The 17,163-nt window shown below is 38.3% G+C and overlaps 3 protein-coding genes across 9 annotated transcripts in view; 1 reads left to right on the top strand and 2 right to left on the bottom strand.

The window, feature by feature from the left end:
• ap1m2 (adaptor related protein complex 1 subunit mu 2) overlaps nt 1-17,163 on the bottom strand; it is a 223,707-nt gene that overhangs the window by 199,196 nt on the left and 7,348 nt on the right. The window contains exon 12 of one of the 2 annotated variants that reach the window (XR_014530554.1): nt 16,610-16,720. Coding sequence is in view for 1 of the 2 variants with exons in the window: in XM_083523342.1 (XP_083379468.1) it covers nt 16,698-16,720 (23 nt within the window). In the remaining variant the exon portion in view is untranslated. Of the gene's footprint in view, nt 1-16,411; nt 16,721-17,163 lie in introns of those variants that run through there. The other variant, XM_083523342.1, reaches the window with a different exon arrangement.
• Nucleotides 972-8,698, top strand: LOC310722724 (volume-regulated anion channel subunit LRRC8E). 4 transcript variants are annotated; one of them, XM_083535394.1, is made up of 3 exons: nt 972-1,055; nt 2,333-2,485; nt 6,113-8,698. In XM_083535394.1, the coding sequence occupies exons 2-3, from the start codon at nt 2,345-2,347 to the stop codon at nt 8,396-8,398; spliced, it is 2,427 nt and encodes an 808-aa protein (XP_083391520.1). In that variant the 5' UTR covers nt 972-1,055; nt 2,333-2,344; the 3' UTR covers nt 8,399-8,698. The 4 variants fall into 4 exon arrangements, with proteins under 4 accessions (XP_083391520.1, XP_083391523.1, XP_083391521.1 ...); XM_083535395.1 differs by having other exon boundaries at nt 990-1,055; nt 2,337-2,485; XM_083535397.1 differs by lacking the exon at nt 2,333-2,485 and having other exon boundaries at nt 982-1,055.
• cdkn2d (cyclin-dependent kinase inhibitor 2D (p19, inhibits CDK4)) lies at nt 12,592-16,281 on the bottom strand. Of its 3 annotated transcripts, none has more exons than XM_083523731.1 (3): nt 15,935-16,281; nt 15,297-15,488; nt 12,592-13,652 (listed from the first exon to the last, which is right to left on the bottom strand). In XM_083523731.1, exons 2-3 carry the CDS (start codon nt 15,435-15,437, stop codon nt 13,278-13,280), a joined length of 516 nt encoding a protein of 171 aa, XP_083379857.1. In that variant the 5' UTR covers nt 15,438-15,488; nt 15,935-16,281; the 3' UTR covers nt 12,592-13,277. The 3 variants fall into 3 exon arrangements, with proteins under 3 accessions (XP_083379857.1, XP_083379859.1, XP_083379858.1); XM_083523733.1 differs by having other exon boundaries at nt 16,065-16,281; XM_083523732.1 differs by lacking the exon at nt 15,935-16,281 and adding an exon at nt 15,822-15,924.

The following is a 17,163-nucleotide window of genomic DNA, read 5'->3' as shown; positions in this document are numbered from 1 at the left end:
AAGGCATTAAGAACCCCCCAAGTAAAGAATTGATTTGGGGGGGTCTCCCAAATTATTTTAGCAACAATTATATGACTTACACAACAACTGGGGACCCCCTATAAGACTAAATTCAAGCAGTGCATAAAGTGTAACGTCATAAAACACGAGCCAATCATGTTGCTTATGCAAATAGCCGGGCATTGAAAATAATGTTGGTGGATCATGTGGGGTTGTTGTTTTTTCAAGAATAAACTGTTAAATGAAACTGTTTCATGAAGGCTTCAGATGAAATAATGTTTTCGATGTTGCCTGAAAAACTAGTCTAAGTAGTCTGCGGCAATGAAACACAGGGGTTATTTCACCACATGATGGCGCCACACGCTCACTCAATTAGTACAATAAGGACAGTCAACAAGTGTTTCGAGGGATTTTTTGTGGCCAGAATTATGACATAAAAAATATATTATTATTGGGTGTGTGACTAATTGTTATCATCAGCCTGTTATTCACACAGTGTTACTGAATTTCGCAGTGGAACGACAGAATAAGCAGTGATGATGAGAGAGGAATAGCCGGATCAAGAAGTCATCATTTGTTTTTTCTTTGATGCACAATAGGACTTAAATTAAAGTTAGGCTTACAATTACCATGTCTAGAGTGTTTTTACTGAGAATACACTTCATATAAGAATGATTTAACGACCTTTTACTTTAGATAAACAGCTAGAATGAGATTGTGTACACCTAGCCCTAGTGCATTACCACTAGTGTTGCCAGATCGGCTTTGTTTTTTCAATAATTATATTAAAATTATCATTAATAATTGACTGCAACAAAAACATTTATACCTTATATCTTTGTAGATCCATACATTGGTATATAAGTGTAACAGAGATGGTAGGGTGTGTAAGGTGAGACTGGGTTAGAAACCAATCGAAACCAATCTGGCAACCCCAATTATAATAGCGCCGGCGGCGGTCCCCAAGACTCAGTGAGAGAACAGAAATGGAGCAGCACTCATTAGATGAAGGTACACAGACTTGGGAGGAATGGTGAACACGTGAGAAAAAGCAGGTATGTTACTCATTAAGGACTGTTATGTTTATACTATGAATAATTCAAAGGAGTCCTACGTTTTCCATATATTATCATATTATATATTTGTGTCTTCGAAAGTAACATATATACACTTTAACAATACTTTTTTTTGTTGCTCCTTAATGTGGTTACACGAGTTCTTTTGTCACTCAACTTGTTCTAGTTGTCTACATTGAATTATTTAGGAATAAGATATCTTTATTCTGTAGAGGAATCTTGAACATTTTGGGTATAATTTGCTTAAAGCGGTGGTATGTAACTTTCTAATGATCTCAAACAATTCTGCAAACTATGGTGTTTCTGGTTAAAGGCAGTAAAAGAAAAACCTGTACAAGATAAATATGAATTTATTTTAAAAAAAAACTATAATACCATGTGTAAATGAAAGAAGGTATCCTTAAGAGACTTTCGATCCAGAGGTTGCGATGTTTGACTGATTGCACCCCAATATTATACGTTACATATAATGCCTTATTTAAGGTATTTAACAGAACCAGTGTTGTAAATTCAAGAGAACAATAACATTCATTGTTCATTAGAGAATTTTAGAGTATGATGTGATTCGGCAGAAAATATAAACACATCATATTTTATATACTCTTCAAAGGAATACCCAATATTTAAAAGGCCCCATGGAGGCAGAACCAATCATGATCTAGTGTTACAGTATGTGCTGAGTTTCAATTGTTGTACATATTTTCTTGATGTTTCTGCTGTTCTCATTGTAAACGTGTGGGTTTCATTCAGGGTTCTCTGGTTTCCACGGACCTCTCAAAAACCTGCATATGTGGATTGGCTCATTTAAATTACCCCTAAGTGTGAGTGTGTGTGCATGTTGTCCTGAGCTGGACTTTTAAATTCAGGGTATATTCCCACCTCAATCCCCAATGTTTCTCATGAGACTCATGACTAAAACCAGAGGTTACTGGTATAGAAGGTCACATTGATTCTCTAAATTTCATTCTCTAAAAACCAGTCATTCAAACACCCATTTTTTTTTGTATTTGATAGATTATCAAATATTATTATTTTATTAGCTAATTGGCTTAATTATTAATTAGCTTTCGCAAGCCTTTTTACCACCCAAAATGCTCTGAGTTCTGAAAATAAGTTATTAGTCACTGAAGTCATTATAATGCCATATTCAAAAAAAACTATGATTTTACAGATATATACCTCTGACATCTCATATTGACATAATCAGCTCATTTGAATTAATACATTTTTATTATTTTTCTTCATTCATCTGACAGGCAGATTCCAAAATGATTCCGGTTAATGAGCTCCGAAATGCTACCTCGGAACAAAATCCCCGTTTCCGGGTTTTAAAGCCATGGTGGGACGTCTTCTCTGAGTACCTGTGCATAACCATGTTAATGATCGGCGTCTTTGGGTGCACCATGCAGGTACAAAACCTTCGCCTATCACATTTACTTAAGTTCGTTCACACTGCATGTGCATTTTGTTAGCAGAGCAAGTCAAGTGGCTGGTGTTTTGTTTATTCATTCAAAAAGGTATACATAGATTACTTTTTTTCCCAGTGTGCTTTCATGGTAATGTTCCTGTGTGGTTATCAGCATTGATCAAGCTGATAACCACACAGGAACATTACTGTAAAAGCACACTAGGTAAGGAAATGCGTAAACAAAACACCACTTAACTCACTCTGTTATCAAAATGCACATGCAGTGTCTGAGATGAGATGAGGTGAGAGAGGTCTGAGATGAGATGAGGTGAGAGAGGTCTGAGATGAGATGAGGTGAGAGAGGTCTGAGATGAGATGAGGTGGCATGAAAGTCATTTTAGATTTGTTATTAACCAGCTATAAAATGGCTTTGCAAATTCATAAGTTGGTTTAGTTTCGCTTGAACAACTTATTCATTTGCCTTCAATGATTCATTAGCTGGTCTAACAAAACTAGAAGGTTTTTTTTTTAGGTGTTAAGACATTTTTGGTATAAGTTATACCAATATTAGTGAAATTGTGGAAAAGCGTACAGTTGGTCTTTAAGAGTACTGCAATTATAGATTGCATATTGTAGTGAACATATCCTCTTCCTATGAGAATGGTTAGTTAAAACACTGAAAATTTTGATCTATATTCTGGTTCCCAGCAGAGACAGTCTGTCTACTTTATATTCTTTTAGCCTTAGTTTTACCAAAAGAACACCAATTTTGACCTAGACAAGAAGCCGTTATGAAAAATTTTAAGTTTGTTTAGTAAAGGTACTGTTTACTTGTCACATGTACCTTACAGCACAGTGAAATTCTTTCTTCTAATATTCCAGCAATGTTAGGAAAGCTGGGGTCAGACATAATACAGCATCAAGGGAGCACAGAGGGTTAAAGGCCTTGCTCAATGGCCCAAGAGTAGCAGCTTGGCAATAAAGGGCTTGAACCCTGACCTTCCAATCAGTAAGCCAGAGCTTTAACCACTAAGCTACCACTTCCCTTAGATTGATTAGTCATCAAATTGCTTGTATATTGCGTTCTTAGAATTCAAAATTCTGAATTAGTGGACACCTAATTATAAGATTGATGTTGATATCCCCAATTCGCTGTTATAATAACCTCCATTCTTTAGGGAAGAATGATTTTTTTTAAATACTTGTGGTGATTTGTTTTCTTTCAGTTATAGGGCTTTAGTAAAGTCAGGCACTGATGTAGGTGAGGTGAAGAGGCCTGTGGTGCACTAAAATTCATCCCAAAAGTGTTCAATAGTCTTGAGGTCAGAGCTCTATAGCAGGCCACTAAAGATCTTCCACTCCAACCAATATCTTCATGGAGCTTACTTCATGGTTTGGGCCCCTGGTTCAAGTGAAGGGAGATGTAATGCTACTATATCCAAAGACATTCTATACAATTGTGATACCAACTTTGTGGTAACAATTTTGGCCCACATATAGGAGGAGAATTCAGTTGTCCCAATACTTTGGTTCAAAGAATGTAAGGGAAATGAATGGTTGAAGCTAATTTGAACACAAAATTATCCAGCCTTTAATCTCTTTAACAGTAAGTGATTACTTGACTTTTGATATTTCAATGCAAAGGTTTGTGTGGTCACGTGCCAATCAATCAGAAAGGCACCTTTAAGGGTTGTACTGTTGACTTTAAGGTTGAGCATGTTGGCAGATGTGAGTCATTCTACAATGACCCTCAGTGAGTTAAGACCTGTTACGTATGTATGTTCTGATTTCTTAAAAAAAAAAACAGTGGGATCTGTGGTTTATATTACACATATAATAGCACATTCAATGCATTCCCATGTACTTGTATTGCGTCACTTTGACTGTTTTGCTGCTTTTCGAATGGATGAGCTATTTTATTTATGTGGGAGTACTTTTTTAATGATGTAACCAGGTTAACCACTTCTAAACTAATTATTAACAGAGGTGGCCTGGCAAGAGACAAATGAAAATAAAGTGATGAAAGCCAAATGAAAGAGAGCGAGTGGGATAAAGGAACATATGAGTAAAATAAAAACTATATACCACATCACAAGGTTTAATTATAGACCAAAATGTTATATATGTTTTAATGTGTGGGAATATCTAGAGCTCACTTCTAGTCCCAGTATTTAAAACAGGTTCTTATCAGTGAGATTTGCCTTCTAATGCATGTAAGACATAACAGGTTTGCCAGTTTTTGCACTGTTCTGACCTAGATCCAAATAGAATGGGATTAGATGCTCTCTAGAGCTTAATATTTCATTTATAAGATCTTATATTAGCAATTATATGCCTGATCCATGTCCCCATCTAGACCTACAATGAAATGATTGAGTAAGACAGATTATTTTATTTCTTATTATTTCTGTGTGCAGACATAGATTTTAGATAGGAGAAAAAAAATCAGCTTACCATACTTTATATGTTCTCACAGGAAGTTTGTTTATCATTATGATTATCATTATATGTAGCAATGCAGCATTTTATAGTTTAGAAAGCCTATGAAAACTAAGAGTTTGTGGCCCTTTTTTTATGCACTGATTGCATAAAGATTGGTTTAAACATTTAATCACCAGTGTATATAAGATATTAAAAACAACTTTCTGTCTTTACAGTAGCAGGGATCCCCAAACTCTGTGCCTCTGAACAATGCCAGAGACATATTTTGACATTTTTATTTTAAATATGTTTTACTAATATCATATTTATATTTGATAGTGAAGGTTGGCTTTCTAGGAAAAATTACTCTTCGTTTACCCTTTTAATTGTTAGACCCACCCACCAACCGAATGGTACATTCAAGATAGCGTAAACAAATATTTTTTATTACAGTAGCAATGAATATAAAAAATGTCGTTTTGATAGTAATAATGCTCTTTTAATAGGCTATATATCTATTGAAAAGAATAGATAATTTGTCTGTAAGGCGCATTACAAAATAATACATTTAAAATCATAATAAAATCTTCACAATAATACTGGTAGACACTCCGGCCCATGGAATTTGATGTTACAGACCGACACTGTCCTCCATTACAGAAAGGAGAAATTCACTGGAATTCACTCACTGAAAAAAGTTTGGGGACCCCTGATCTATAGCAACAGTCATAAAGTGTTCTATTCCTCTTATACAGCAATTAGGCCATTTTAATTAATTTGGAATTGTAATAATATATTAACGAACAACACGACACTTGGTGACATTTTCCTACACTTTACTATAGAAAAAGCTGTTTCCTCACCATCTTTAAAGTTAATATGTCAAAAATACAGTGTTTGTCACATTAAAGAGAAATTGGTACTAAAGACTCTCTGATGGTGGAAAAATGACACAGGAGAATCTGTTCATACTGGTAAACAATACTTCATTATATTAATGAAATTATAAACACAATATGTTTTCCTTAGTAAAATATCTTTACATTTCAGACACAACTACTGTTTCAATCATCAGACACATTTGCAATTGGAGATTTCATTAAGGCTGTGGTATAATTGAATGGTATATTAAATAGTGTGAATCACATTATGAATATGACTTGTTTGAGGTATCTGGGCTCTGACTCTGAATTTTTTCTTTTGTTAGCTAACACAAGAAAAGATCTCCTGTCTTCCTGATCGAATCACTGAAAAACAAGATGAGGACATGGACTGCAGTTACCTTTTAAAACCCAGAGAGAACAATAGCCTATGGGAGCATGCCATCACCAAAAATATTGCCCCGAACATTGTAGAGGTGTTCGGCCGAAAGAACGACCTGGACATTCACCAGTACATCTTTGTAAACAGTTACTGCTACGAAAGGGCAGTGCACTGGTATGGCAAGTACTTTCCGTACCTGGTGGTCATCCACACCATGATCTTTATGGTAGCAAGCAGTTTCTGGTTCAAATTTCCTGGGACCTCATCCAAGATCGAGCTGTTTGTGTCGATCCTGGGGAAGTGTTTCGACTCCCCTTGGACCACCCGCGCAATTAGTGAGGTGTCGGAAGAGAGAGAAGACATGATCGCATGGAAGAAAAACACTGTGAACGTATCAGCAGTAAAAAACCCTGATGTGGAGGACAAAACTACTGCTTTTATGCGTTCTACGTCTGTTGTGTCAGACCGGGAAAAGAATGTGCTAGAGTCTGAGCCTGCAACATCTGTGCTGGACAAAAAGGAAGCTGAGCAGGCCAAGGCTCTGTTTGAGAAAGTGAGAAAATTTCAGACTCATGTAGAAGAAGCTGACCTTCTTTACCTCATGTATGTTTTCCAGACTTCGCTCAAAGTAATCAAATTTGCCATCATCATTGTTTATAGTGTTTTCCTTGTACCAAATATTGAGATTGTGGTCACTTGTAGAGTCCCGCCTGATCTGACTGGATTTGGTTTGTTCTGCTGTAATAACAACAAAGCGCACCTCTTCTCAAAACTAGCCTACTGTTACATTGGATTTGTCGGCGTGTATGGACTGCTATGCATCTATTCTCTTTACTGGCTCTTCCATCGACCACTCAAATCATACTCCTTTGAGAATGTGCGCCTGGAGACAGGGATTAACGACATCCCTGATGTTAAAAACGACTTTGCGTTCCTTTTGCACCTCAGCGACCAGTACGACCCTCTTTACTCGAAGCGCTTTGCTGTATTTCTCTCCGAGGTAAGTGCGAGCAGGTTGAGTCAGGTGACCCTCAATCACGATTGGCCCATCAAGAAACTTTGCACACGTCTCTCAAGGAACGCTAGCGACCACTTAGAACTGCACTTGTTCATGTTGCCAGGTTTACCCAGCACTGTGTTTGATGTGCCAGAATTGGAATCTCTAAAGCTGGAACAGATCAATAACGTAACTATTCCTGGCACAGTGAACCAGCTTGCTGCTTTACAAGAAATCTCCCTTATTCACTGTACTGCCAGAGTTCAGCTAGAAGCCCTCACGTACCTACGGGAGAACCTGAAAATCCTCCGCCTTACTTTTAGCAACCTAGAGCAAGTCCCTTTGTGGATGTACACTTTAACAAATCTGGAAGAGCTCCATCTGAATGGGCCCCTTACAAATGAGCTCCATCGTGGAGCCACTTTAGACACCTTGAGGGAGCTCAAGAATCTACGTGTACTGACCTTACGTGGGAAACTCGCCAAGATCCCTTCCAGTGTTACAGATGTAGGTGGCCAGCTGCTTAGGTTATGCGTGCACAATGAGGGCAGAAGGCTGCACGCCTTCAGCAGTCTGAAGAAGCTGGCAAAATTGGCAACACTAGAGCTGATTGGCTGCGAACTGGAGCGCCTTCCCAATGCTATTTTCAGCCTCACCAGCCTGCAACAGCTGGATCTGAAAGAGAACAGGCTTATCACCGTGGAGGAAATCCTTAGCCTGCAGCACTGTCGCCGACTGAGCACACTCAGACTATGGCACAACTCCATCCGCTTCATCCCTGAGCACATCAACAAACTGCGCTCGCTCGAGACACTCGACTTGAGCTGGAACAAGATTCAAAGTCTGTCATTGCACCTGTGCTACTGCACCAAGCTTCGGCACCTGGATCTCTCGCACAATCAACTAACCTCGCTGCCCTCAGAGATTGGTATCCTGCAGAGTCTCTGGCACCTTTCTGTAGCTTACAACTCACTGGAAGTGCTCCCAGAGGAGTTGTTCTCATGTAAAAGGCTGAGGACTCTTGAGCTGGGGAATAACAGAATTGTCTATTTATCGCCAAGGGTTGGGAATTTGGCTCACTTGGTGTGTCTGGAACTAAAGGGTAACAGGCTGGAGTCTTTGCCTGCCGAAATAGGTGACTGCAACCTACTGAAATTGACTGGGATCATCATAGAAGAGAGTCTGATTGATACTTTGCCTGCCTATTTAAAAGCAAGAATGAAGGAAAGGTGATTCAAAGATTGACTTACATTTGCGTTGAAAATTTAGAGATTTTATGAGATTCCAGGTATTTGATATGAAAAAACATACAGCGATAGTTGTAGTTGCGTAAGTTGTCATATGCTATGGCTTGGCTAATGTATTTTTTTATTTATTTGCCTACTTGTATAGGAAAACCAAATGAAACGTGTGAAAGAAACCCTAGTCAATTTAAATGAACAGTTAGTGGATATTATTTATTTGCTGCATTGAAGTGCCTTTATGAAAAGTTTGTATCTATTTTTAAATAAAATGTTTTTATAAATGTTTAAACTCGTTATTTCTGAAAATATTTTGACACACCTGATAATTACACCCATTAACACAGAGTTGGACCCCCATTTGCTGTGAGATCAGACTCGACTTCATTGGGAACGCTCTCTTCTAGATTTTTAAACATGGCTGTGGGGATTTGTGCTCCTTCACCCAAAAAAGCATCGATAAGGTGGTGCACTGATACTGGCACATAGTCACGTTCCAATTCATACCAAAAGGTGTTTTTTAGGTCAGGGCTCTCGTCATACAAGTTTTTCCACATCAAACTTTCCAAGCTACGTCTTTACTGCCATTGCTCGGTCATGATTTCAGACTTTCGGTTTCAATGACAGGGAATTGTAATTTGACAGCATAAAAAAACATCCTGTATAAACGTGGGCTTACAACTTTTGGACAGTATCTTGGCGGAAGAAACATGTGAGGGAAGTGAGGGTCATGTGTCCACTGTAACTTCTACCTAGATACTAGAAATGTCCTAAATTGCATACAGACAAACATTCATAGCTGGAAAGTATGCAGTATTTTTACAACTAGTTACTTAATGAGTTGCTTTGTGTTTCTACCTAATGTTAAATCACAGGTTTTTATCTTTCTGTGATTCCTTTTCTGTACACCTTTTCATTGTTTCTCCTTTCCTGCATGTGAACTCCATAGAAATTGACTCAAAGTCGAATCCTGGAATGCGGTTCAGCCAGCCCATGAGTACAGATTAGACAATGAGAGGTAAACCTGCAACAAGTATAACCTGCATCGCACTTAAGTAGCATGTGCTTACACAGAAGTATTCGTCTGGCATCTAGCGTACAATTCGTTACATTAGTTTCATTTTAAAATAAGAGACTTATCTAGTGAAAGTGTTTAGATTAACACCACAGGCATATTGAAATAAATAACTCGCTAGAGGAGATTAAATTATACAAAAAGTATATAGTACAGTGCCAGAAACCAGAAGATACCACATTGAAGTGAGTGTACTGCAGTGACCAACCCAATTCAAGCTTTCTGTTTTTTGTCAATGTCCTTTGCATATGTAATGATTTCGTTTTTTTTTTTTAATAATGTGCAATTTTCCTTTACAAACACTGTATAAACCAAACTTATGACTTGTATGCAGTCTGAGATACTGACAAGCCATTATTTAAGCCAAGATCAAACTTTATTGAGGGACATTATACCATTATACCAATTATATTAAAATAAAAGTTGCCATTGTTTTTCTCATTTATGATTTTATAATATTTTAAAAAGAATAAATAGAAAACATGATGCTGTAAATTGTTTACTTTTCAAAGTTTTGTAGTTCACTGAAACTTTAATAGTACTAATATAAAATATACATTTTACAATATATATTGAAACAATACTATTTATAGCAAAACAGAGTTTACTGTTTAATGTTCAGGATTTTCAGTTCAGGATTTACAGCCATATGCTTGTAATATTAGTGACCTCTAATAAGTGACATGAAGCTGCTCCTATATATTATAGTTTTCCAATAAAGCTAAAATTCACTTAATATTCTCTAATCTTCTCTCAACTTCCTCATCACATTCCAAATATATATTAAGGCAGTAGTTTGAGCATCTCAACCTGCATGAGTGCTAATTATGTGTTTGAAACATTCTCCTTAAATGCATGCAGCGAAATAAGCTGCTCTTTACTCACTTTATTTTTGTCCTCCCTACAAAAAAATACTCACCTCGTTTTCTTTTTTGCGCTTGAAACTGAAGCACGAGACAAAACAAGTTTCTGTGGTGCAACTAAAATAGTGACACCATGTTCCCAATTGCGCCCTCTAGTGTTGTGCCGCAAAAATCTGACATTATTGTGGCTACTTTTTGTCTCTGATGCAAAAAAAATAAATAAAAAAATGCTTGATACATACAGTACAGACCAAAAGTTTGGACACACCTTCTCATTCAAACAGTTTTCTTTATTTTCATGACTATGAAAATTGTAGTCACACTGAAGGCATCAAGGGCTATTTGACCAAGAAGGAGAGTGATGGGGTGCTGCGCCAGATGACCTGGCCTCCACAGTCCCCGGACCTGAACCTAATCGAGATGGTTTAGGGGTGAGCTGGACCGCAGAGTGAAGGCAAAAGGGCTAACAAGTGCCAAGCATCTCTCGGGGAACTCCTTCAAGACTGTTGGAAGACCATTTCAGGTGACTACCTCTTGAAGCTCATCAAGAGAATGCCAAGAGTGTGCAAAGCAGTAATCAAAGCAAAAGGTGGCTACTTTGAAGAACCTAGAATATGACATTTTTCAGTTGTTTCACACTTTTTTGTTATGTATATAATTCCATATATAATTCCACATGTGTTAATTCATAGTTTTGATGCCTTCAGTGTGAATCTAAAATTTTCACAGTCATGAAAATAGAGAAAATTTGCCAGTTTGCAGATGCCCTTATCCAGGGCAGTGTACAATTATCTCATCTGCATTTACATCTGGGCAGTTGAGGGTTAAGGTCTTTCCTCAAGGACCCAGAATTGGCAGCTTAGTGCTGCTCAGATTTAAACTTATGACCTTCCAATCAGAAGTCTATTTTCTTGCTGTGAAATTGCTGTGATATATGTCCCAGATAAACATTGTTATTGCCATAGGGGGTAACTGTCTGATTTTGCTGTTAGCTCATAAAATACAAAAGATCAAGAGCTGCTTTTCTCACTCACTACTTTCCATCATATCCATGAGAAATCCAACATAATATGTAGTGCAGAGAGCAAACGTTGATTTTGACTCGGATTTCAAGAATGCAACACATTTCTATGAAGCAGTTGAGCTGAGTTACAATAGAGCATCCTCACCAAGTTGAAGGTGTGGAAACTGACATATTTGGGGAGTGTGTCCAAGTGAAAGACAAGGACAGAATAAAGGACTTCAGGGTGTAGTCTCCTGCTGCACCAGTTTGCCTAGAGATGAATTCCCATTAGTGCCAATCAGCAGAAAGTCAAAAGGCATTTTGAGCAACCTGTTAAATAAACTGTTGTTGACAGAATTTGAACACCCCCCCCCCCCCAAAAAAAAAAAAAGTCCCCTGAGAATTTCATAATTTACTGACAACCACATACTGATACAAAATATGGATATTCGGGTTGTTCAGGGTGGATTTTTCCCTTCAAGTGGATGCATTATATCTGTCCAGTTTGGGCAAAAGGAACCTCAACCAAAAAGAGAAGTGAACGAGTGCCATTGGAGGTTTTGTTACAAAATGCAACAGGTTAGCAGTCAAGTCTTTTGGCTTTAAAGCAGAAGAGCCAACAATAGCGTCCATTGTACTGGTGTCCTTTAAACAGAAATGCAGCGGACAAATAGGATTCTTGTTCCCTGTGCTTTATTCTGTGGTCTACCTGAGTGATAGCATGCTCTGAGGCTTGTATAGTAAGGCACATTCCTCTATGGAGCAATTATAAATGTCCTTCCTGACTCACCTTGGTCTTAAACACACACACACACACACACACACACACACACACACACACACACACACACACACACACACACACACACACACACACACACACACACACAAGGTGATTGCACAACTGGATATTGGGGACGTTTATCATTGCTATCCATGTTGCATTATTCTGTAGACATGACAAAAGTGTGTAGTTTTGGTCAGCTTCATGGAAGTTTCTAGATTACCTGCTTTAGTTTGATTTTTGGTTGTGTTGTATATTTTTTGCAAAATAATTTTCTAGAAAGTCCAACTAAATCTAACTTCTAAAATCTGCTCTAAATTCTTGTCCTGCTTTTAACTGTTTTTCAGCACAAAAGTTTGTTTGGATCGATTGTGTTTCAAGGTAAACAACAGTGCCCTCTTGTGGTAAAAAGGAATTTCACACACACAATAAATTACACCCCACGCAGTGAAACAATCTCTTTACGTTTAAAAATTTAATTGTGTTTCAAAGAATTCATGGAATAACAATAGCATTACATCAGTACAAATTTTCTATAACAGGGGAAAAAGGGTATGGATAAGTACCTTTATAAATAACATCAGAAATCCCACATTAAACATAAATGTATTTACAATCTGTCAATAAATAAGTTGATATTTTCATACAATGCTATGTACACATTAAAAAAAAAAACAGTAAATTGTAATGCACACACAAACAAATACAAACTAAGCAAAATGATCATGCAAGTTTATCAGTGCATGTTGCACAATCTCACTAGATGAGAAAAGGCAACAGTAATTTCATGAGATTTTTTTCTTTCGTTTTCTTTATTTTTTTTTTTACGGTTAACAGTTCAAGTTTTCTACACAGACCCGTGCAGTAAATGTAACTTCTCATATAAAAGAATGAAAAAAGAGCTGATCTACAATTGTGCATGGCAAACTCCCAGAACGACGGCGTGTGGAACGTGGTCCACGTTTCCTTCGACAGTTTTTTGCTCTGTGCAAAACTGCTGCTACATTCTTCATCTAGTTTTAACTGTCTAACTGAACAAGGAAATAAACTAAAATTAACATAGTACTGTAGTAATGGAACCTACTTCTGTACAGAGGTTTCTTGACGACTTTAGAGTGGCGTAAAAATTCACAACTGCCCCAGATTTCACTGAAACTTATAAGCCAGGGAAGATTCCAGCTGCCGCTTTAGCAGCTCCACCATATCTGGTGTGCACGAAGCTTCTGCGATGTCCAGCGCCGTGTCCCCTCGGGTGTCCTGGTGGCCAAGGTTGGAACGCGGTGCCAGGAACTCCACTACATCTCTGTAGCCCTCTCGAATGGCAATGTGGATGGGCAGAGCACCAGACTGATCGGCGATGTTGACCGAGGCGCCATAATCGACCAGGACATGCAGTGTGTCCAAAAACCCTGTCCGGGCAGCATCATGGGCTGGCGCGATCCCAAAACGGTCCTGGATGTTCGGGTCGGCACCACTCTCCAGCAGCAGGTAAGCAACATTGGTGTTACCCATCATCATGACCTGCAGTGAACACAGTAAAGTGTCTTCATATGGGAAGTGGTAGCACGGTGGTTAAGGCTCTGAGTTACTGATCAGAAGGTCGGGGAGGTTCAAGCCCCACAATGGGGCCCCTCAAGCAAGGCCCTTAACCCTCTGTGTTCCAGGGGCACCGTGACATGGCTGAGCCCTCGCTTTGACCCCAGCTTCCTAACATCGCTGGGATTTTACTGTACTGTAAAGTACATGTGACAAGAATAAAGCACCATCCTTTCTTTCTTTAAATACTTTTGAACTTATTGGTGTTGGTTTTGTAGTGCGTACAAATGTTCGGTTTATTTGATACAAACATTGTCTATTTACTTACATGTGAATTACTACTAACTAAGCCCCTAGAGACAACTTTCAAATGAAGTAACAGCAGCTGTTGCAACTCTACCATGTATTCCCATGGGGCTATGTTTGTCGTAAATAGGAAAAAAATTGTGCCAGTATTGTGTTGACTTAACATACAAATCTCTGGCATGATGTCGATTTAATATGTACATGCACTAATAAACAAAAGCAAAAAAAAAAAAAAGTTCACCATTAGGCCAAACAAGACTGTTGTATGGTAAATGTTTATAGTAAACTACTAAGTCATATGTTTATCCTGCAGGCTTGTCCTCATTCCTGAAGACTTACCAGCCTGCATAGCAAAATACCAACACAACTGCCTTGTCAAACCCGGATGCCACTTGAAGGCCCTGATAAACTGGATCAGGTGTGTTCAATCGAAGATGTACACGGTTAGGGTGGGGCAACTATGCTCATTTCACAGCCACTTTCTATAATGCTCCAACAATAAATATTTACCGTCTGTCCTTTTAGATATTTAGGCAGGACTGGAAAGCTTTGTTTTAGGAAAAGTCACCCGACAAATATTTAGTTTATATATTGACATCTAATGCAATGGTTATACTATATATTATATTAGTATATTGCACTGTGGATCAGCACTAACATTTTTATTTTCAAAATATAAGACCAGTAAATCGTGTAATACATAATGACTGTCCCTCATTAACTGTCATCATATTATATATGTTATCTATCTATCTATCTATCTATCTATCTATCTATCTATCTATCTATCTATCTATCACTTTTAGTGTGTTTTATTCATGAATATTTATATTTATAGGACATTATTTCAACATATGGTATATTTTAAATGTATAGATAGATAGATAGATAGATAGATAGATAGATAGATAGATAGATAGATAGATAGATAGATAGATAGATAGATAGAAGTATGTGTACTGAATAATTCTTTCATAGGCTAAATAGTGATATTAAATCATGTCATGTGTATACTATTGTGTATAGTGTGTATGTATGTGTATATATATATATAATTTAGCTATGTGATGATTTCTTTTAATTGTTTTTTTGTAATAATATGCAATTTTGTGTGTGTGTGTGTGTGTGTGTGTGTGTGTGTGTGTGTGTGTGTGTGTGTGTTTGTGTAAAGATTATATCAATATATTATGGTGCATTTATACCATTACGTCATACACACTGGCGCTGACCAGCCGCCTCCTGACTCGACTCGTTATAATTAAATATATATCACTACACACTTCAAACGTGTGTGTGTTTGTGTGTGTGTGTATTTTGTGGCACCTGTAAGGCTGTTTTGCCGAATTCATTCCTGGTGTCCGGGTGAACGCGACTCTCCTCCAGCAGCTTGCGCACCTCTGCCGTGTCTCCTCGCGCCGCCGCCGTGGTCAGGCGGTTCCCCGCGTCGCTCTCTCTCAGCACCATCGTCCCTGCTGTTATTCTTCTGATGTCGATAGTGGTAGTCTTTTCTCGGCCCTGCAGATACACACCGAGTAAATGCCTGTAGACGCGGTTTTATTATCGGCGCGTGACAAAAAAATGAGGGGAATAAAAAAAGGAAAGAACGAAAAAAAAAAAAAGACGCTCGGCGGCTCTTTTGTGTCGCGCTCGAGCGCTTTGTTGGGGCTCGAGCGCCTTTAATTAAATGCCGCGCTAAGCTAACAGGCTAGCTTGTTTACCGCGGTGTGAACCTGGTTATAACTCGGTCGGCTGTCAGGAAGGGAGCGTCGGAGGGACATAGATAAAGAAAACAAATACCAAAAACTAAAACCGGAATATTGTAGAATATGCGTAATACGTGAAACACACCACAGTGCGCGTGAATAATCCCGAGTGGATCCGCGAGCGCTTTTGAAATTTACGCGAATAGGGAAATGAAAGTGTTTGGAGCGCAGCGAAAAGCTCCGGCTCCGGTGTTTTACCTGCTCCGCGTCTTTACTCTGCTCTTTATCCGAGGTGTCGACCGTTAGCTGCGGCTCGTCTCCCTTTTTTTAAATAAAAAATGTTTATGAATATTTTCAATAAACATAAACAATCCGGGTGCCAGTGTACCTTTAATTTGCGCGCTTTGGAAAACTGACAAAATTCTCTATCGTGACTTCTCAAAACGGTGACGGAAAAAAACGCGTCCACCAATCACAAGCTACAAACGAGCCCCAAACCGACCATATATGGTAAAAAGGGCGGGGCGCACGCACGGTTGCTACAGTATCCCCATGGTAACTGGGCCTCTGGCCAATCAGAGTGAAGGGTGCAGACGGCGGGCGATTTGAGAAGGTTAGTGCAGCAGCCCGGGTCGTTCATTCATGTTTCTCTCTCAGTGGTGCGATAATCAGTCGAAAAAGGCGGGTTTATGTGCATTTCTCATTGTATCTTCAGAAAAAAAAATCATCAGCACGTGAACTGTAAGAATTTATTTCATGAAATAACACGTGACCATTATAGAACCCAAACACAAATGCATCCCTTTTTAAAAAATCATTATTACAACAATATTTAACAGTTAAACCATAGTGCAACAACAGTAGAACAAAAAAAAAAAACCAAAAAATACATTTCAGCCAAATCTAATAATCATTTTCCTTCTACTTGAACTGAAGACATTTTCTGGATGCAAATCATGATTTCAGGACATTATTCATTTGCCTGGAGCTTGAACAGTATCAGGAAATGCAGCAGGCTTCCCTAGTTCGTCCGGAGTTGGTAATCTGCAAGGTAAAATGCACGTCGAATGCACGTTAATTCATGACGAATAGTGGTTTTGTCACATCCTCTTTGGTCGAACACTTTTTGCGTAAACTCTGTGTCTACAGGAGAAAGTCTGAATTACTCCATATTCTGTAGTGAAGCTATTATATAAATATATTTTCTTTTTATTAATAACATTTTGTTAAATACTCTAAATAGTGCTGATCATTCAAAACTTTGTCTTTGTGTGTGGTCACTTTACAATTTTTACATTAGAAGAAGCCCAAACCTGTTCCAGCAAGATTATACTCATGCAGACTAAATCAGCTCCATGCAGACATGGTGTGTTAAGACATGGTGTCTTGACCTCAACCCCACTGAACACCTTTGGGTGTAAAGGTGTAACACTGACTGAACCCACAGACCTTTTCATCTGACACGAAAGCCTGATCTCGTTAATACT

The sequence above is a fragment of the Silurus aristotelis genome (genome assembly GCF_946808225.1).
Source record: "Silurus aristotelis genome assembly, chromosome: 2".
Lineage (NCBI taxonomy): Eukaryota > Metazoa > Chordata > Actinopteri > Siluriformes > Siluridae > Silurus > Silurus aristotelis.
This window is presented reverse-complemented; position numbering and strand designations above follow the sequence as displayed.